Genomic DNA, 23,117 nt, shown 5'->3' on the forward strand with positions numbered 1-23,117 from the left:
TTGTTTGCATTGGGAAAAAAAGGGGATGTACTTCATCGTATTCATATAATTTCAATAATAGGATAAAAAGAGTCTCTAATGTTGATGACAGTCACACAGGCTTCTGATTCAAGTAACCACCAGAATCTGTGTTCCTTCCTCAGTGAGAATACCTAAAAGTTTGGATGTGACTGTTTCAATCAGTAGTGGCCAGATGCCTAAATAATCTCCTTACTCACTCAGATGTAGGAGTTCAATATTGATGAAAAGAGAAGAAATGAATTTAGAATAAAGATAGTACAATATAGTTAGGACATATAATCATAAGATATGAATTTAAATACTAACTCTGTCTGGGAGTCATTAGTCAAGTTTAATGTCTCAGGTCTATGATCACTTCCTTAGAAACTAAGGGATTGAATTAAATAATCCCTCTAGCTCTCAATCTGATCTAAATTTGATACTAAGTAATCCATAAATTAGGGCAGCTAGGTGGCTCAGTGGATAGAGTGATGACCCTGGACTCAGGAAGATTAGTCTTCATGAGTTCAAATCTGATCTCAGTTTTGATACTTGCTAGCTTTGTGACCCTGAGTAAATTAATTAACTATTTGCCTCAGTTTCCTCATCTTAAAAATAAGATAGAAAAGGAGATAGATCTTTACTAAGAAAATCCCAAATGGAGTCACAAAATTGGACATGACTAAAGCAATTGAACAACAACAATCCATAAATTATGCAAAATAGTTGTTGCCCACCAATTTAATTCAACAAACATAAGTAAAAAACCTAGTATTTTTACAGCACTGTATGCAAAAATATAGATCCTGGTTTCTATGGCTACACAATTTAATCATGGGAAAAGCCATATATATATAATTATCTTACATGGAAAGGTGGTGTTTCCAATGGATTCTCCCTCACTTATCTTGTGTTCACTTGTTAAGAAGATCATAGAGAGTTTCAGATAGGTGGGGTCTGAGGTTCTTTCCAATTCTGAGGTCCCATGCTAAAAAGTATTAGCAAAGTACATAAAAAATAGGTCCAAGCAATGCTCTAAGAAATCTTGGGAGAGTAAGATCCTTTGATCCTAAGCAACACTTCATGGAGGAAATGGTACCTGAATTAAATCTTGAAGGAAGGGAGCAACTTCAACAAAGACATGAGGATGGAATTCCCACATCCAGACTTTCAAGGCCTTGACCATTCATAGCAAATTACAATACATGATATTATAATTACAATTATAATAGATAATTACAATACATGATATTATAAAGTAAATGCATTAAAGTTGCAAAACCATTCTTTTTACTGCATTAGGGTTATGACCCGTACATAGAAGAAGGTTATTCATAGGAGAAAGGAAGGTCTGCATTAAATAATGCTTCTGGAAAGAAAGAGTATTTAAATTGAACTTTGAAAGACAAAATTCAGTGGGTAAAGAGGAAGAAGAAAAAAAAAACCAAAAATAAAAGTAAATCAGACTTTAAGCTATAATTCAAAGTTAAAAATTGTTATAGTCTGCTACGGTGAAAAGTCAGAAAGATTAAGGAAAAGTCACATAACAATAGTCACTAATAGCTTAGTCAAGTAGGGTTTGGGTTGATGTTGTTTTAAGAATATGGAGGAATAAAATAATTTGAAATATAACCATAACTTGATGACAATACAAAACTGTAAATTAGTGACTGTACAACCTACCTCTCCTTTCTTATTTCTATAAGGCAAAATGCATAATTAATTTTTTTTTAATTACAGAACTTTAGAATTGGAAAAAAAATTATAGGGGACGCCTCATTCAGCTTGCTGTCCCATGCAGGCATCTTTGTTCTGACATTTCTGATAAGTAACTTCTGCTTGAAAGCAAACATCAAAGGGAAAAGTCATCACTTTAGCAAGTAACCCATTCCATATCTATAAAACTTTAATTGTAAGAATGTTCTTATATTCAGAGATTTAATGCTGAAAGGGACCTTAGACATTATCTGGCCCCCTCATTTCACAGATAAGGTGATAGCAGAATTAAGCAATCCTAAATCACTCAGGCAGTGAATCTGCAGAACAGGAATGTTAACCCAAATATTCCACCTGCACATTCACCCTTCTTCCTATTGTGTCATGTGGTCTCCAGAGCAGAAAAAATACCAAAAGAAGTTTGGATTGTGATAAGAATATTTTTAAAAGTTCATTTATCCTTAAGAATGACCTTCTGATGATATGGCTAGGAAACAATAAACATTCTGATATGCTAAGACATAACTTTTATGTTAATAGTGAAGGAGATGAATTTAACATGTTGAAAACATGGTTTGAACAAGACTGAGTGCAACTGACCCTACAGACTAATGAATTTTATTTAAATCAAGAGTTCTGCCCCCAATACTGGAAATCTTCATTTTTGGAATTGACCTTCCTTTTATGAAATCCTAAAACAGATACTATCTATAGAATCCATTTTGTCCCCATATTGTATATACTATTCTGTATTATTGCTGGGCAATTGGAGTCAGTAAGAGATAGTGTTAAGTGTGATTAGTTTGTCATTAGGAGACTTGGATTTATATTCTTGCTTCAAAACTAAACATGTAGAAACTTGTACCAGTTTATAAACACAGATCTAGGATCTTAAAATAAATTGTCTAGGATCTTAAAATAAAAATTACTGCTTTTGTCTTACTCACAAGACTGTTTAAAAAAAAGTTGTTTTTTAAACCTTAATGTTTTGCACATTTTTTGCAGAAAAATATGAATTATTAAAAACTGACATCCAGTCTTCTTATTTCTGTTTTGTTTGGCATAATCAATTGGCTCATAAGCTTCTATTGAACATTACCATCTAGGAGTCAATTTGTCATGTGTAAAGTTGGTGCCTCATAAGTTCCAAATGAATAAAAACAGTGCATCAGACTATTTCCTTGATGCCAGATCAACCAGTCCATGTGATACATAAGTACTTTTCTTTCAATGTAAGAAATGAAAGATAGTCAAGGAAACTATATTACATACTACATGGGCAATTCTTATTTAAAATTCAGTTAACACTTCTTGCACATTTCACATCTCCTATTATTTAATGATTTCACTAATCATTTCTAGATATTCACTAACTTGATAAATATTAAGCACAAGAGAGTTAAGCCTTACATGAGATTCCTCATTTTCCTCTTCTGGAGTGATGGGAAGGATAGAAGGCTTTGTTGGCAATTTGAGTTCATATGTCATTATACTCCATCTGAAGGAAAAAAAAAAAAGCAGTGACCTAAAAATCTCTTCAAAATCTCATGAACTGATTTATTTATCTTTTCATGAACATAAATTTGTCAAATTGTCTAGGATCATAAAATAGTAATAATAATAATAATAATAATTTCATGTCAAGAGACATGAAATTCTGGGAACCTAGTAAGACCTGAAAGATAAAAGAATTTATTATGACTATCTCCTAGCACATTTCCTTTCCCAGAGTGATAATTTACATTATCTAAGTTATATAAATCATCTATATTGTATCTCTTATTAAACCATCTTGTCTTTAAAAGACAAATTAACCCTATTCCAATTAAGGAAAAATATGAGGGAGTGGGACATAAGCAAAAATTGTAATGAAAAAGATTTAACCAAAATAATGATTTTCTAATCATTTTGTGTTGCTGAAGTTTAAAGGAAAATATTTAAAACTTTGACTATCCAGAAAAAAATGACTTGTTCTCTGATCCAGTTCCACATTGTACTATCTCCATGAATTTCCACAGGCTGTTATACTCCAAATGCACTTTCTCCTCATCCTTATTTTTTGATAGAATTTTTTCCCTTTAAGATCCAGTTCAGGGTGCTACTTCCTCTATACTTTCCCCTATTCTCTTCCTGTCTTCTGCTCTCATCTTAATAATCAAATTTTCCTAAAGCAAAAGATCTGATAAAATAGATATAACTCCTGATCAAAAGAGTTTAGCATTTATGGCATGTAATTGTGTTGCTGTAATAATATATCAAATAAAAATCCTCCTGGCATCTTAATTCTCAGATTTTCCTAAAGCAAAAGGTCTGACAAAATAGACATGGCTCCTGATCAAAAAAGTTTCAAGTTGTTGTAATAATATATCAAATAAAAATTTTACCAAATCATGAAAAATTACAAATCTGTCCTATAATACATACATATTAGAAAAGGCTTGCTATGGTTGAATCTAGAAACAGAAGATAGAGGGAGAAAATATCTAAGAATAAATCCTGAGTCATATGTCAAGCAAGTCGATATACTAATGTCTTCTTTCCTAATTCACATTAATGGAGATAATCCTTTGTGTGATTAATTTAAATTTTCCTTCGTGCAAATGATTTGGGCTTTTGAAGAACACAATTCTGTTCTCCTTAATAAGATGCTATAGATGAAAAAAAATTATATACCTACTGGCCACCCAAATATCAACCTTCCTGAATTTATCTAGATTAATTGTTCAATGACAAACATCAGATGCACCTAAAACCTTGTCAGTATACAAATCTCCTTTCCGCCTCCTCTTCAGGATCTTAGATACAATATAGCTTGTTACCCACTAAGATCACAAAGGTGCTCTCCAGACAAATGTGAAGTGTATCTTTTGAATGCAACAAGAATCCTTTTCATAGTCAAATCTATCCACTCCACCCTTGGATCCTTTGCGCCTCCCCCCCCCCCCCCCCCAGCTTTCTCTCTCTGTCTCTGTCTTGTTCTGTGTATGTGTGTCTCTCTCTGTCTCTGTGTGTCTTTCTCTGTATTTGTTTTTGTATTTGTCTATCTCTGTCTCTACTTTAATTACTAATCTATTCCTTTTGCCAAGCCATTGCTTCAAGTGATTTTCTGGCAACCTACAATTTTTCTACAAAGGTTCAGTGGTTTCTTATTGGATTTTTTTTTTTTTTAGCAAAAAATATAAAACTCCTTAGACTAATATTTAAAATCCTACAACCTGATACCAACAAAATGCTTTTTAATTTATTTCATAGTGTTTAGAAGAGTACCACTTATTATTCTATGATCCAGTCCCACATTGTACACTCTCCATGAATTACCATCCATGGTTGTGATGCTCCAACTATACTTTCTCCTCATCCCTATTTGCTGACAGAATTTTTTGCCTTGAAGATCCACTTCAGAGTGCTACTTCCTCTACACTTTCCCCTATTCTTTTCCTGTATTTTTCTCTCATCTTAATACTTAATTTTTCCTAAAGCAAAAGATCTGAATCTTTACTTTGTCCCTTCATGCTTCACATGGTTTACTATATTATCATTTATTGTGTGATTTCAATTACACCACTAAACTCCTCTTTCTTGTCTATAAAATGAGGACAGTAGTACTTACACCTACTAAGTTCATTTTGCAGAGTCATTGAAAACGTTAAAGTACTGAACAAATATGAGTTATGGGTAAATGAGATAAACTACATAAAGTACTTTGCAAACCTTAAAGATCCACATCATCATGAGCTATTGTTATAACACTAATTTCTGCACATATCATATCTGCCCTCTAGATTTTAGGTTCCCTGAAGACTATATTTTTGATTTTTGCATAACTCTGCATCTATATCCAAAGTAAATCTTACTTTCCTTATCAGTAAAATGTGAGGATTGGATTAAGTGATCTACATTTAGTAATCATTCTATGATCCCTTAGTAAAAATGCTTAATAACTTGATATACTGAGGATCAATGACCAACCCTTAGTTTTATCACTTTCAGAATCTAATTTTTATTAGTTTGATCAGGAGTTATCAGAGGTAGTAGGGCACAGTAAAAAGGATTTGAAGTTAGGAAGACTTAGGTTCCTAGTTCACCTTAGGTGGCCAAATTACTTAATGTTCTTGTGCCTCAGTTTTCCCATCTGGGAAAACTGGAAAATGGAAAAGTTTTCCCATCTGGAAAATGAAGGGATTAAACTCAATGGCTTCTAAAGTCTCTTCCAACTTTATTCCTATGGATTCATGCTTCCCACAAACAAAACAGCCCTGATTTATAAGCCAATTTAAGCATAAGGTCAAATCCCTAGATTAAAAAAGTCAACAGTTACATACAAATTTTCTTCTATTAAAGCAATGATTTCAACAGATTACTTCATTCATTTGATTTATTTTCTTACATTAAAAACAAAAACCAAAGCTTCCAAAGAAATGTTCTCAAACTGCCCTTATACTAAAAAGTATGTATTCCCTTTTACCTGTCAAGCATTTTTGTACTGGCTCTTTCCAACTTTTCCAATATCTGTGGTAGCTGGGTATCATCATCGCATGAACCACCCCAGCCAAGAACCCGAGCGAGGTCATTTCCTGTACCTAAGGGTAAGACTCCCAGCTGACACTGAAAAAAACACATTTGAGAAGCTTTTAATTTAAAGAGTCTAGGAATAGAAAACCCTTCATTTTTCTAGATGCTGTTTATGTAACTACTTAACAGAGTAACAGAAAATTGATAAGAATTGGCAAAAGACAGGCACACATACTTGCCTGTTTGTGCAAGCTGAGTTTATCAATTTCCGACAAAACCCAACCAACGCTTCCATCTCCTCCACATACAAGAATCCGGAAGTTGTCAAACTTCTGAAATAATCGTAAGCTGAAGGGGAAAATTGTTTCATTTTAGTAAGTTAACTAGTTCAGTGAAATGTCTAACATTTCCCCAAGTGTACTGTTTTCATCAGTAAAAACACAATTATTTCAGATTAATTACAGATAATTTTCTGGATAAACTTATGAATAATTCTAATGCAATTTTGCATATCCTATTCCTTTCTTAAAAGACAAAAAAGGAATATATAAATAGGAGAGATGGAATTAGAAGAGAAAAATGAGTATATAAAGCAAAAGGATATCAGGATAGAATACAAAAATCATGAAAATAACACTTATATTTCAGTAATAAAATAATATTTTGGTTATTATTATTATATTTTAGACTCCAGCTTTTTAAACTATAGTTTGCAACCCCATATGGGGTCTCAAAACTGAAAGAGGAGGGTAATAAAATCATGATTTATTATTAGTAAATGTTTGATTTGTATACCTACTTTATATACCTATAGATCTGGGATCATGTAAAAATTTCTTGGGCAAAATGGGGTTATGAGTGGAAAAAGTTTTAAAAGCTCTGTTTTAGACCATAGTTTCTTAATCTAGAGTCAGTTATCTTTTTTTACAAAATATCATGATATCTGATATGCACTATAATTGTTTTCCTCGAAATATCATGTATTTGATTTTATACATACATACACACATAAATTATGGTATGGTATCAAATGCCACCCAGTGTATCTATTATTAGCATTAGTTAATAATTTTCTACCACATACATTGTTTTCTTTTCTCTTTTTCCCCCTTTTAATTCTGCTATCATTTTCATTATTTCATTTTTCTATTCCCCTAAAATTTGAGTCTATAGATGAATCCCTTGGTGCCACTGGTTTACCTTATTAAATTGGTAAACTTTCCTAGAGAAATTTTTGCCCAAAATCATCAATGGAGAGTCAAGAGTTTATATATTTTATATAACAGGTAATGAAGGATTATATAAAGTTTTTAAATTGTGGGATGAGGTCACCAGATTGGCACAAAATATCAACAGCCGTGTAAAGAATTGGTTAAAAAAGGAAAGGAGGCAGCAAAACTGATTGGGGACTACTACAAGAGTCTAATGAAAAAAATCTGAAGTACAATGGGTACAGTGATCTAGGTTAATTAGTAGCATCCATGGCCATGAACATACCTAGATAGAAGATACAGATTCATATTTCAAATAATATTTCATCTATGATTACTTCTGAAAAAAACAAATATAAATATATATATGTATGTTTTTATCTTCTGGGGCTTCTAACACTTTTTTTCTAAAGAAAACATTATGCATGTGTATACACATATGAATTTATGACATTTAAGCAATAACACACATTAAGTAAATCAGAAAAAATAGATGATAAAGGATTATTTTGGCCATCCCAGAGAAAAGAAATAAATATACCATTACAGCAAATGGATGATAGTAAATCAAGTATTTTTACTATTGTATAATGGCAGCATTTTTAAGGTTATCTGCAGAACTTATGCTGGAAACAGTGCATAGGAATACTAAAATTAAATGATGAAGAGAAACAAAATATGTAGTCAGCCCAAAATGTACAGAATACTATATTTTGATTACATTGAAAAAAGGTGATGACTAAATATCTATCTATTAATCAGGTGCTTCAAGATCTTATATTAAAACCATACAAAGATGGCATATTATTTAAAATAGTTTATAGTTTCACTTAGGAAATAAGTTTGTACTTATGTTTCTACTTGCCTCAATAGAAAAATGGCTTCAGAGTAATTTGGAAATATTGAGTCATTTTGTTTTAGAGGGATATTCAACAACAACAACAACAACAAAAATCACATCCAGTTCTAGAAGAAGTATGAAAATTATTTGATATCACTAGACTATACCAAAGTATTGACACTTTTATTGAGAATATGGAAAATATTACTTTGAAAAATAAGAAATTAAGAATATCACAAAGATATCAAAGTTTAATTATTGCCTCCATCAAGGCACTATCTCATTTAAATAATCTCATGAGAACTAATGATTATACCTTGAAACTGGTTTTAATTTTTTTTTTTTGGAAAAGTGCAATAAAATATGCCAATACAAAGAAATTGGAATGTTCCATTCAAAATAAAAGAATAAGAAAAATGCTGCATGAAAATCTTAGGTTTTTGACCAATTTTGCTTAGCTAATATATCTTCCTTTTAGAGGAGAAATATTACCAAAAACTAGGTATCTAGTAAGTGAAAACTATTGCATTAATACTTTTATTTAATACTTAATTTTAATTTAATTTAATGCTTTTATTTGAAAGATAAAAGCTAAGCCAGGCAAATTCTGTACAGGCACTAAATTATTTGAACAGAGATAGGAAGTAATTTGTTATTTCACTGTTATAAGACTTAAATGATGAGGAAATTTCCTCTAGTCATATATGTAGGTGCTCTTTTTCTCATAAGAGGATTGTCTAGAGAACTTACAGGTTAAGTGATTTGCTCTGGGTCACGTTGCCAGTATGTGTCATTGGAAGAATCTGAATCTAGGTCTTTCTGGCTTTCAGATTGGTACTCTACTCACTATGACATGCTGCTTCTCAAACTGAGAAAAATGGTACTAAAAATATTTGAAAAGGCTTTGAAAAATGACAAAGCAATTTATAAAAATGCAAACAGAAAAAGTATAAAACACACACATATATATTAATATATGTATGTTAATACTAAATCTAATTCCTAAGTATTTCTACCCTTGCAAGGCTTAGAACAGTAATTTATATGCAGTAGACACTGTATAAGTATTGAAAGAACATACTATAATATGCAAGTGAACCATAATTAAATGCTTTCATATGAAAAAGAACTTTATTTCAAGAAAAGAAATAAATGATGCTATTCTGAGGTAGAGCAGGTCTAAAGGCCTACATATTTCTCTTTGGAAAAACAAAAACAAAACAAAAAAAGGAGTCTGCAGATTTCAGACCAGTATGACTTTAACTCCTACCAAATTCTAGAAAATGATATTAGAGATAGTTGGAAAAGGAAGAAGACATAGTCGGACTTCATAGAGATTAGGTCATTCCAGGCTTATCTGATGCATTTTCTGACAGAAGTGGGTTTGTTTTTTTTTTTTTTTTAAACAATAGAAAGAGGATTTCCAGTTTAGTAGATCAGGGGAATGTAGCTATAGTTTATCTAATTTTAGCAAAGCATTTGACAAATCCTCTTCTACTATTCTTGGAGAAAAGCTGGAAGACCACACATTAAGCAGTAGTATAATTAATTAATTAGTAGAAGTTATCATTAATGATTCAGTGAAGGGAAGACTAGGAAAATCTTCCTAACAATTATAGCTATCCTGAAAGGAAATGAGTCGCTTCAAGAGGCAGTAGAGATCCTCTTGCCAGAGATCTTCAAATAAAGGTTGGATGATTATTTGTAAGATACATTAGATTGACAGCATGGTCTTTTCTAACCTCAAGATCCTGTCACTGTGACCTCAATGCAAAGATGCATCTGAACTAAGAAGAACAAAAAGGGCATAAATATTTATAAGTGGAATTAACGTTCAAGGAAGTAAGAGTAATGCAGTTGTTTAGGGAATTCACAGAGCAAAACAAAGTACTCTATAGTTTTGTAAATATAACAAGAATCTCTAGTAAATGCATCTTCTATCCCTAGAGGTTTGCTTGAGTAGAAATTGTCCATCATTCCAAATTATATTAATTTCATCCAGAGAAGTACAGATTAAGTGAAATTAAGTGAAATAATATCTATTTGCCTCCTTAATTTAAAAGTATAGGTCTGATTTAATAGTCTAGAGGTGAAGAAAAACTAATGAATTAATCAAACTGTCATTTACCGTAGATCTCAAAATTTCAGATTTTTACAATTACATAGTGAACACATACTTAAAACTATTCTATTTTCATAGGGGATAGTCAAGAAATAGACTGGGAATAGATTCTGATCCTACTTCTGATAAGCTGCTGTCTCTTTAAGTTGATTTGAATCATTAGAATTCTATGACATAGGGAAGAATAGTATCCTTCCGCCAAAGGATTTCTCTCTACATATATATATATATATATATATATATATAGCCCTTTAATCAAGTATGTTGACCATTATATTACTTATTTTTAATCCAAGTACCCTATTCCTTGTTCTATTCTATTTTATACTTGAATGAATGTGAATATTTTCTCTCCTGGTCAGTTCACAACTCATCTATACCTCACCCAATAGTGATTTTTGCCCATCCCTCCAGTAAATCTGCTAGAGGTGCTACAAATTTAATGTGCTTGGGAATTTTCTCTCCAGCATTCAGGAGATTTTTCTCCACTTCTATTGACATCACTACAGCAGGGTTCTCTGTATTCCTCATTCTCCCAACAGGGCAAGTCTATGACTTGTTCTGGTCATAAATCTCTTTGGCAAGATTTAATCCATCTCTTTTTGTAGGTATCCCATTCTTGGTAGAATTCTGCCAACTGAAACTCACTCTATCTCTCACCACTAATAGAGTAGAGTAGTAGAGTAGAGTGGATGGAGCCCTGGGCTTAGAGTGAGAAAGATTCAAGTTCAAATCTAGTTTCAGACACTTATTGATTGTATGAATCTGGGTAAGTCACAATCTCTGTCTCTTTCAGTTACATCAACTTTAAAACTGGGAGCTTTCAAAATTGTTTTGAGGATCAAATGAGATAATATTTACAAAGCACTTATTAACACAGATTCTGGCACAGAGTGGGTGTTTAATAAATGCTTGATCCCTGGATTCTACCCTACTCCTATTTTGGGTTACCAATCATTTTGATTTCTTAGGGGGGTGTAACCATATAACAGCACTGTTAGAATAATGGTGTTTAAAAAATATGTTTCTATTTCAGGAAGAATCTTAGGATCCCTGTCATCATAACATTCGTAATAATATCTATGATTCTTTTTTCTAGAGCACTGTACAATTTTCTAAATGAAAATGTAGTTCGTTCTTTCCTCCTATTCAGATCTAGGCTGAGTTCATTGTCCATCTGCAGTCTAAAATTTATGTATCAGTGGACCAGTTTTAGAACTGATCCAACCAACTGTATATAACAAGCTGAACAATTGGGATTTTTCATCCATGAAGTTTTTTTGTTGTGGATAATAAAGCCAGAATGATTAAAGATCCCATTTTGAAATGTAGCAGGACTTGATACAAATCAACACAATATAAAAATTTTCAAAGAGGCGTTTGTAGATGAGTTCAGCCCTACAGAGAGGGGATTCCTCTTTTATTTAGATTCTGAATTAGAAATCCTCTGCAACAGTACCAAACAACGTTGTTATGCAGATATCACCATGTTTTATAAGTCACTGAACAAAGTTATAACTATCCTTCTAGGAAATTTTTATGATCTTAATATATGCATTAGAAACCCCTCACTGGAGAAAAGTTTTTAAGGTGATTTTTTTAAAATACCAAATTAAAGATGCTTTTTTTGTAGTTAATAACCAATGAACACAATGACCTTTTCTATCATTTTTACATTGTGATCAAATATGTAACTTGAAAGGTACATCCTACTACAGACGATCATTTATAAAACTTATGTTTACTTCCCATATCATCACTAAGGATACTCTCTAGCTTTATTCCAAGCTCAATTTTTCTTCCTATGCAAATACTTTATTTTACCCTACAGTTATTAGTATTCTCTTTCCTTCTTTACATTATTTTGTATTTATTTCTATGTACATATTGTATTGATTCAATCCAATAGAATGTAAACGTACCTATGGGTATGGAGTACTTTACTTTTTATCTTAGTAGCCTCAACAGTGTTTCACCTATGGTAGATATTTAATATGTTTGCTGAATTGAACTGAAATGTGTATAAAACAATCTCATCAAGACTTCAGTAATAATAACAGATGATTTTTTTCTAATCATATGATATCTTTTCTTTTCTCAAATACCTTGATAACTGATTCCAGAATGTCTTTAAAATTATGTTAATTCTAACCTAAACTTTCTCCTATATGTAATTGTTCTGCTCTAACTGCTCATCCTATCTTTGTTTTCTTTTACGTCCTTTTTACTTCCTCATGTGACGTAGTGGGAATAGCTCAGATCTTGTAGACAATATCCTATTTTAGAAATCTTGAATGCTCTTTTTCATTTTTTTTTTCCTCATGGTTGTTCTCCTAGCTTCATCCTTAATGCTCTTGAGATGACTTAATATGACCAATTAATAATTGGGTCTCATATCAAGTTTTCTACAACCTCATTTTTCTCTCTTCTACATCTGGGAGTAATATAAGGCAAAACTGGTCATAAACTTCCCCTATCCTCCTCTATAATATATTCAAACACATTTATATTCTAAACTGATGCTATTATTAGTTGCCATATCTCTCCATTTGGTTAAAAAATATTAACTATTTATTGACTGAGGTAGTCTCTCTAACGACTTGGACTCCCCAAACCAACTGCCTTATATTTATATTGAAAGTTTTTATGAAATGGTTTTAGGCATTTTGATTTTTATTCTTCTATTAATTTCCCATTTGAAATGCATCAAAAGTTCACTTATGTAAGTTGAGTTGCAGCTATCAATAATTTGCTTATATTGGTCATATTGGAGTTATTTTAAAATCATGATAAATCTCAATTTTACCTTCTGGTTTGTTGTTAGTTTTGGTCTCCACTCTGACACAATAATAGAAACAGCTGATTCAGAAACAACTTTCACATTAGGAACTTTTTGTATCTATAGTTGCTTCCCACTTGGTAAGCTACAACCATTTCATCGTTTTGTAATATTATTTGGTGACTGTTATGTCTATTATCTTCTTGTATTTTTCTTGAATAATATCTTCATAAATTATGGACATAAATCAGCTAGCCCACTCCCTTCTTTTTAAAGATAAGGAAAGTGAGACCAAAATAGGAAAAATGACTGTACAGGGCCACAGAGGAAGCAAATGACAGCTAAGATTCAAACTGAGACTTAGTCATTACAAATCCAACTCTTTCCATTGTACCATATCTTCTAATATGTTTTGTGTTTTTTTAAACTATCTTTCCTTCTGCACATCTTTGCATGAACATGGTAGTATTTTTATTGTGCTATCATAAGTACTTTAAAGAGAATTTTTAATTCTTGGCTTTGGTGATAGGATAAAATCAACTTTGCCATTTCATGAGAATCATCCTTCCCTTTAGTAGTAAAAATGTTATTATTGAAATGTTTAATACATCAGCTCAGCTGACTCTAAGTAACCTCCATGACCTTGGAACTCTCATTTACAGTAACAACAGAAAAGTTAACGTTTCTAGATGGTCTCTAAATGGATTCTTAGTATGTTCTGCTGCCATTTTTTTTAAGTTACCACTATCACTTCAGAAGCAGGAATTTCCATTTTATAATTTTCTTTGTTTCATGGATCATAATGACCAAAAACTTATCACTTAGTAGCTAGACCCTCCATATTTAGCTAGCCTGATCTTCAGAAAATAGTCTATTGCTAGAACTCTACTCAATGTCTTTTCATCATGGCAGAATATACAAGAGCTTGGTTTCTACTAATAACCTTTGGGACCACAGGATTACCTTGACAACACAACAGTAAAGTACTAGAATAGATCTTTTGTGAAAACATCATTATCTATTGAGTCAAATTGTAATAGTACACTATACACGATTTATATAATTAGAAATAAATGATTTTTTTTTCTAGAGCTAAGTAAACTAATATAGCATTACAGCATATAATTGCTAAATGGAACTCTTTGAGAGTTAGCCAAATTCTGAGACGTCCAAAAACTTACAATTTAATTAAGCTATATAAATTTCTACAACATAAATAAAACATCTATAATTTAATTATTTTCTTTAAAATAAAAAAATCAATCATTTATCTATATCTAGTTTTAGATGCAGCTAAAATAGCTCATAACAAATGTATGAGCTAGGAAGGCAAATTAAACTTCATATTTTATACAAGCTTTATTTAAAGAAGATTTCTCAATAATGCATAATTTATTACCCCAAGTGAGGTCCTCCATTTATTAAATCAAACACCTGAGCCGGATTTAATAACTGTTTAAATCGACGGAGAAACTTTACTCCCTGATTATCTCCACTTTTAGAGTTGACAAATACCAAAAGAGGGCTAGCACGACATGGTGGAGCTGTTGCTTTCCAAAATCCTGCAAAAACATATACAGCAAAATCAGTAAAAATTACTTTCCTGCTTAAAAAAGTAAATCAGAGAAAGGAGAAATGTTAAATTCATAAACAATACTATTAGCTGAGTATTATCTACTGTTTGAATATTTGAAATAATTAAGTCAACAAATTAAACCTCAGTTAAATTTTAAAAGGTAGATTAATGTCTATTGCTTGCATATAGTTAAATTAGAACATACTTTTTTATATTCTAATGTTCAATAGCAAAAGATTTTAAAATACCATAGATAAAAATACCAATTAAATGCATTTTTAACACAGTAACTGACCTCTTCTAAGAACACTGACTTTTAAAAATCATTATATATAGATTTAAGTTTAGTTGACAAGAATTTATCTATTATTAAATAAATTATGTTTATCCCTTTTTCAACACCCATCCTTTGTCGAAATAACTAATCTTTAATTTGGAATAACCTCAACAAAACTTTGATATAATATGATTCAAGATGGTATATATTTAAATGTAATATAATTTAATTATATTCTTTGAAAATGATAAACCATTTTCAAGAATATAAAGTACTATATTAATGCCAGATAATATGATGACTATGGTATAGTTAATGTCTTATATGAATAATATAAGATTGAAATATTTTTATGTATCTATATACCTATCTCGATAGACACACAGACAGATAGATAGATAGATAGATAGATAGATAGATATAGATAGATAAATAGATAGTTAGAGAGAAGCACAGTATCTAGCACAGAGAACAAGTCTCAGAATTAAGAAGCCTGGATTCAAGTTTCACCTCTAAATATACTGGCCATGTGACCAGATTAAGTCCTATAATTTCCAAGTGCCATATCAAGTCATTTTCTAAGATTAAAAATTGTAGAGCAACTGATGATTTGCATTGGTACAGGGAGTTTCATCGACCAAACATACCCTATACTCACAATTCTATTAAAAAAACAATATAAATAATACAATCATATAATTTGTTTAAGCTTTAATGCAAGTGGTTATTAGTAGCTTCTATTCTTCATGTTATAAAGAACGAAGGTACTTAGTTCTATATTTTGCATTTAGAAACAAGTTGTGCTATTCCTAAAAATTAAATGGAAATTGTATAATATTTCATAATTTAAGTTTAAAATAACCCCCAAAATCATGCAGTCAGGTTTTTCCATAGTTCTTTTCAGTCAATAACCAATAATGATCTTATTTTAACTATTAAATTATTAAGGGAACAAATAATACTTGTGAAAATTTCACAGAAAAGCAACAAAATTTTAGAATTTTAATATTTCTATCAATTCATAATTTACAGGTCATCTTTCTGCTTAAATAGTTTAGAAGAAAGGACAGAGAAACTAATTTTGTAATAAATAATGACAATTGTATTGATTAAACAAAAACATGCATATGTACAATAATTATATGTCAAAAAACACTTATAAATTATACCATTACATACCATCAGAATCTATGCTGTTCAGTGCAATCGGGGGTATGATAGATACCTTACATTGGTCAAGTGGACATTTATAAGGAAACAAATCTTTGCAGGCAGTGTGTACCTAATAACAAATGAAGTTTGATAAATACCCAGTAAAAGATATTCAATTCCTTAACAACTAACAATATATATTACAAAATTAGATGAGTCCACATCACAAAAGATCTAACCATTGGTAATAGATTCTGGTTCAAGGGCATTCCATACAATATTGTTATAGCTGCAAGAAGACCAATAATTTGGTAATAAACATCCTTTTCAATATCTGCTATTCAAGAACAACCGCTCTTCACCCCTAATTTACCTTAAAATTTCAGTAAGACTTTGAGAACACTCTATTTATTCATTACATTCATGCCAAATCAGATGCTTACTCTAAGGTTATAGTTTTATCATATGCAAGATAAAAAGTTACCTAATCACCATATAAAATTTCCAAAAGAGAAAATAAATAAAAATTAGGAGATGGTTGCTAGAAGAGAAGCAATATTTCACTATATAAGGACAAAAATCAGATTACTTGGACCTAGACTTTAGATATTGAAGTGGCTAACAATTTATAAGACTTATGTGGTTTAAAAGAGTTTATGTACAAGATCCCCTGCGATCAAGAGGATGTGTGTTTGTGTGTGTGTATCCCCATCTAAAAGCAGGAGTCTTTAAAAATAGTCTTGAGGTTTTTTTTTTTTTTTTCAATCAATCCTTTTTTTTTTTTTTTAAATACTCTCTCACCTTGCCCTCACTTTCAGGTTGAATTGCAACAAAGAAAAAAAAGTGAAAATACTCAATTCAACAAATGATTCTAATAATTTATATGACATCTCAATTAGCCTTTTAAATTAATAACAGATGTGGGAACTCCACAACTCAGAGTCACAGTTGTAGTGTGAAATACTTAGAATATTATACCTTTTCATTCAAGTTTGTGTAAAATATTGAAAAATAACAAAAAATAATAGTGGTTACTGGAAGAAATTAATATACAAGTAAAAGAATATTTTGAGGGAAATTGTAATAAAAATTAAAGTAATTCTGATCTTTACATATAATTTTTACAACTTGTCTAGCATCAAACTTTGTATTTCAAAAGTATCACATTAAAATCTAAAAAGAAAGCTTGAAAAAAAGCAGATTTACAACTAGCTGTAGCAAAGGCTGTCATTCTAGGATTATTTGGAAATATTTGATACAGCAAAGATATATAATACAGATATCATAAGCCCTTGATGCCTCTATACACTTTATCAAGAATTGTTGTAGTTTAGAAAATCTTCATCACTTGATGTACACATTCTAGTGATAGGCTTCTGCAAATTTAGAATAGTTGTCTGACAATAAGTACAATCTGTTTTAGGAGATTAAGTTTTTCCAGAAGGATTGCACATAACATAACTTGTGTACCCATTAGCACAGGTCTTTGAGAACCCAAGATCACCCTTTATCACCATATGTTATCATATTAGAACTGGAATAGAGGAAAAACTCCTTAATGCAAAGGGTAATCTATATCCACATGAAACATACGATCTATAATTTATTACAGACATATTTATAAAGGTTTTAGATAGTAAAGAGCAATTCATACTCAAATGGGAACTCAACAATGAATGTTTATAAACTTTAAGGAATTAAAGAGAAAATATGAAAACAACACTCAATCAGAAATACAAAAATGAAAACAGACACTCAGGACCATTGTACCCCACAGAAAGAAATGCCTACCATAGCTTTACACCAAAGGCACTTCCAGTCTTGGAGACGTAGGACGCTGCCACAGGTCTTATCACAGACTGCACATTTGGCACTGACGGGCAAGTTGCCTTCTAACCACTGATGGGGCATGGCTATCTGTGGGACAAGGGGGAATTGGGAAGATTGAATTAGATAGCAGAAAAGCAGATAAAACAAACTCAAAATTTAATAATCACTCACATCAATCCCCTTTTTAAATTAATGCTATAAGTTATCTAGATGAAGAAGTATCATTCCAAAAGAAGAAAAAGAAAAAGAAGAACTAGAATAAAAACTAGAAGAAAGAAGTATCAATCAAGTGCAATCACTTTGCACATGAAAACATGATCCATACTTTGTATGCTATGCACCAAATATTTCTAGCAAAAAAAAAATACTTTTCTAAATTCCAGTCTTTTTATTAATATCGATGTCCACACGCTGCAGTAAGCAATGTTAACTTTGAACATGAAGGGATATATGTACACATAAATTTATATGCACATAGCTTGCCAAAAAGAAGAAAGAATTTTTCAGTCTTACTTCATATGTGCAAGAAGGGTCCATTCTTTGCTATCATGTAGGTTATCTTCTACATGATATTATTAGTGCTTATAAATAGAATCATTTAATATGGATAAATAGTATGTATAATTTATTATATAGTGCACTCCTAATATACACATGAAGAAAAAGTATTATACTCACAGGGGTAAAATGAGTAGCACTGAAAATGAAAAGTTGAGATTTCTAAAAAATTTTTTATTACTCTTTTCAAAAAAAAGGCTTGATTTAAAGGCAATTTGTGCAAATGTAAGAATTGTAAGAAAATGAACAAATTATCTTTACAATCTAGAATATATGCTTTATTAGTCTAACTAAAATAAAAAAAAACCTTTAAAGTGGTCATTTCTATTTATTAAATTCTAACAGATAATAACAAAAAATATCTTGTTCATCACAGATAAACAAAGATAACTACTTAAATTTTAAAAATATTTTAAATGGTCACTTCTATTTATTAAATTCTAACAGATGATAACAGCTAGATAAATACAGATAGCTGGTTCAAAGCTAGTTCTTTAAGATAGGCAAAATACTTCTTATGTTTTCACATTTGATCTTGGGGTTCGGTTAGATTGGCAGAAAATTAGTAAATATTCAATAATACATGGTTTGTAAACTAATTGGCACATTTCTAAATAAGAATTAGATGGGAATAAGGAGCAGCAGTTAACCACAAATTCCTTTTTTTTTTTTTTAATACCCTCTGCCTCTAAGACAGATATGAATGATTCCTTAGAAACACCTCCCACAAAACCCTACACATTTTAAGCACTGCTCAGGAGTCTGGTATCCTCAGAATCTCCAGGGCTAGCAGGTAGAGCTAATCTATCCCTGCATTGGAAAAAAAAATACACAACAGACTAAAAGAAAACACATGTGCAAAACTGTCTTGCTTTTTTCATCAAACCATAAGCAACTGAGCAAATACTACTACTCCATTACACAACATATCTCTTTCCTAACTTCCCTCAGAAATATTTCTTCAAGATCTGAAAATGTTCAGAGAAAGCTAAGAGGAAGCTAAAAATAAAAAAATTCAAAATTAATAGTAGTAATAACCACATCTTGATTTCATAACAAAATGTATGCTTGATGAAAGCAAAGATATTGCTCCATCAAAAGAATCGGTTTCCCAAAGAATTTGGATAGTAAAGTGACTCTTACTGAATCTAGTAATGATTACCCTCATTTAATTCTGAATTCTATTTGCCCAGTGCAGAAAACATGCATTTCTTGCTGTAGGAATCATGTAAAACAGGCAAAGTAGAAACTTACACCATCTTCATCCTCAATGATGTCTTTCCCAATGGAAGCTAGAGTGGTCCATTTGCAATTATTTGTTGCTCTCACTGCACATCTTTTGTGTGCTTTAAACTTACACACTAAAAAGAAAGTATATGTATACATCAATCATTCCTTGTTTTTTAAAAGTATCAAATGCAAATTATTCCATGAAATTAACTTCAACAGACATTAGAAAAATCCATATAATTTTGATATGAAACTCTAATTATACTTTTGTCATTTTTCATAGAGTCATCATATTATTATTTACTCATGCCTATACACTTAATATTAATATTTCCATTTACATAGTACTTCACAAAATCCTGCCTTGTACAAGAATGCTATGAAATTAGTAGTTCAAGTATTATTATTCACATTTTACAGAAGAAAAAAACTGAAGCTCAGAAGTGAAATGATTTTTTCAAGGTCAAACAGTTAAGCAAGCATTGAAACCCAAATTTCAGGTCAGCTCTTAGGGCTTCCTGTGTATGATGCCATTGCTATTTCATCACATTACTTTTTTAAGAAGCTAGTATCAGAATATAAACATGCCATACTGTTTAGTGGGGATCTAGAAAAGAAACACACAATTAACTCTCATTTTACCTGGTTTAAAAGAAAGAAGGGATAAAAAAAAAGCTTCAATGTGCAAAAAAAAAAAAAAAAAAAAAAAAAAAAAGAGAAAGAAAGAAAGAAGGGGAATAATTTTTTTAAGGGAGATAAATGAGAAGAAATTGCAAATTTATTAGAAAAGTTAAGGAAAGACTTTTTGCAAGTATGTCAGAAAAATAAATGACTCTCAGGGATGATAACTAATAGAAACATGATCCAGGAGCTGGAAAGTGTTACAATTTAAAGTCATTATTCTGATTAATAGGCATGATGATATAATTCTGACATTAAATTAATCACTGCAAAAAATCTCACTAGGGTATGATACCCAGGACTATAAGCAAAAACTAAAGTCAGTTGATCAATAAGCATTTATTAAGCACCCACAATGGACAAAGCACTGAACTTTGTGCTTGAAAGACAAAAAATCTAGCAAGAAAAGACACATATCCATATATGTATATGTTTGTGCATGTATTTATGTGTGTACATGTATCTCAGTATAAACAAAATAGGGCAGCTAAGTGACAATGGATGGATTGCCAGAAATACAAATATCAGAAATAAATGTATTTGGGTATAGTGAATAGAGTGTTAGGTCTGGAATCAGGAAAATTTGTCTTGATGTTTCAAATGTAGCTTCAAACACTCACAATATGTATGACTCTGGACATGGCGCTTAATCCTGTTTGCCTCAGTTTCCTCATCTGTAAAATGAGCTGGAGAAGAAAATGACAAACTACCCCAGTATCTTTGCCAAGAAAACTCTAAATGGGACCATGGAGAGTTATACATGACTGAAAACGACTGAATAAAAATGACAAAATAAATATAAGGTGACTTGGAGGAGAAGGCATTGACATCATGAAAGGCTTCCAGTAGAATATGTTGCTTAAGCTAAGTCTTGAAGAAAGGCAGGGATTCTAAGAGGCAGGAGGAAGGAAAGTGTGCACGAGGGACAGCCTGTGCAAAACACAAAGGGGAGAGAAGTCCAAGTGAGAAGTTCACTACGAAAGTCAGTTTTAACTTTGCGTATCTGGCTGCTTAGTCCAGTACCTGCCAAATAGGAGGTGCTTAATAAATGCGTGTGGAATTAGCTAAGAGATTAGCGTTAGCTGTACTGCAATATGTATATATGAAAGGAAGAAATGTGTGACAAAGTTGGAAAGGTTGGATAAAGTTAGATGGCAGAGAACTTTAAATCTTATAAAAGGGAATTTGTATTTGATCCTGAAGATAATAGGAAGCACATGGTGAGGCTTCAGTGGACAATAAAAACATAAGACAAGCCCCAAAGATTTCATTTCTCCAGGCTACGTAACAATTTTTTTTGAAGTTCATAAAGAAGCCTTCTCTGGAGTTGACCCTATCAGGTTCCCTTTTCTTTCTTACTCTGTTCTATGAGGCCCCATGGGTTCATGTCCCAGCTCCACTGGGCTATTTGCTTACCAGGGAAGCAGAGAACAGAATTATAAAGCATTCCTGCTATAAGGGACCTTGGAGTTCAAATTATCTACGTCCTTCTCCTCCAGCCTATAGATGAGAAAATTCAGGAATAGAGAGATTTGGTTACTTGATCACCAATTAGTAAATGGCCGAACTGCAACATGTCCCCAAGACTTCGATGCTTCGAAGTCCAGCAATCTTGCTTGCTGTTAGAACGCACAAACAATGTGTTCATGAGACAGAGGCGGGGAGAGAAAGCATGCACTGTCACTACGGTGTCCAGATGATCTGGGCAAGGGCAGCAGCCAAATGAAGAAACTGAGGAGGAATCCTCATTGCAAAGAAAAGTCAGGAATTCTGTGGAAGGAGAATGAAGGCGAAGACTGCAACTGTGGGACCATGAAAATCATTTAAGAAAATCCTCAAAAGAGATTTTTTTTTCAGTTCTGGGACTAAAAGAATCCTAGGAAACTTTTGTTGTGGAATTTGCAGGGTTACCTATTTATAAGTTTAGATATATATATAATCAATCTCTCTGTCTCTCTGTGTGTCTCTTTATCTATTGCTCTCTTTCTCTCTCTCTCTCTTTCACTCTTGCTCTCTCTCTCCTCTCTGTCTCTGTGTCTCTCTGTGTGTCTCTCTCTCCTCTCTTCTCTTTCTCTCTGTCTCTCTCTCTCTTCTCTTTCTCTCTCTCTCTCCTTTCCTCTCCTCTCTCTGTCTCTGTCTCTCTCTTTCTTTCTCTCTTTCTCTCTCGCTCGCTCTTGCTCTCCCCCCCTCTCTCCCCTTTCCTCTCCTCTCTCTGTCTCTCTCTTTTTTTCTCTCTCTCGCTCTTGCTCTCACTCTCTCTCTTTCTCTCTTTCTCTATCTCCCGTTCCCTCCCTGTTGTCTCCCTCCCTTTTCTTTCCGAGATGATGATGTGACTTCATTGCTAACCTTTAGGGAACAGAACAGCACTGGAGGGTGTCCTAATGCTTCTAGGATGTACAGGTGATTAAGCAACTACTATGCAGGAAGAATCCTCCCAAAGGATAGAGAGAGCAATCAGTCAGTTGTCAATCAATAAGCATTTATTAAATACCTACTACATGCCAGGAACTGTGCTGAGTGATGAGAATATAAAGAGGGACAAAACACACCCAGTTCTTAAGCAGCTCAGAATCTAATGGGAGAGACCACACGCAAACAACTACTTAGAAATAAGCTTTATCCACTTTAAACT

At 32.0% G+C, this 23,117-nt stretch overlaps 1 protein-coding gene across 1 annotated transcript in view; it reads right to left on the bottom strand.

Moving 5' to 3' along the window:
* Window positions 1-23,117, bottom strand: part of DGKH (diacylglycerol kinase eta) — a 220,383-nt gene that overhangs the window by 54,492 nt on the left and 142,774 nt on the right. Inside the window, exons 7-13 of the mRNA XM_051983870.1 lie at window positions 19,829-19,935; window positions 17,978-18,103; window positions 16,214-16,316; window positions 14,581-14,743; window positions 6,468-6,576; window positions 6,182-6,321; window positions 3,127-3,214 (exon numbers count right to left, since the gene is read on the bottom strand). Coding sequence (XP_051839830.1) covers window positions 3,127-3,214; window positions 6,182-6,321; window positions 6,468-6,576; window positions 14,581-14,743; window positions 16,214-16,316; window positions 17,978-18,103; window positions 19,829-19,935 — 836 coding nt within the window. The remainder of the gene's footprint in view (window positions 1-3,126; window positions 3,215-6,181; window positions 6,322-6,467; window positions 6,577-14,580; window positions 14,744-16,213; window positions 16,317-17,977; window positions 18,104-19,828; window positions 19,936-23,117) is intronic.

The sequence above is a fragment of the Antechinus flavipes genome, chromosome 3 (genome assembly GCF_016432865.1).
Source record: "Antechinus flavipes isolate AdamAnt ecotype Samford, QLD, Australia chromosome 3, AdamAnt_v2, whole genome shotgun sequence".
Lineage (NCBI taxonomy): Eukaryota > Metazoa > Chordata > Mammalia > Dasyuromorphia > Dasyuridae > Antechinus > Antechinus flavipes.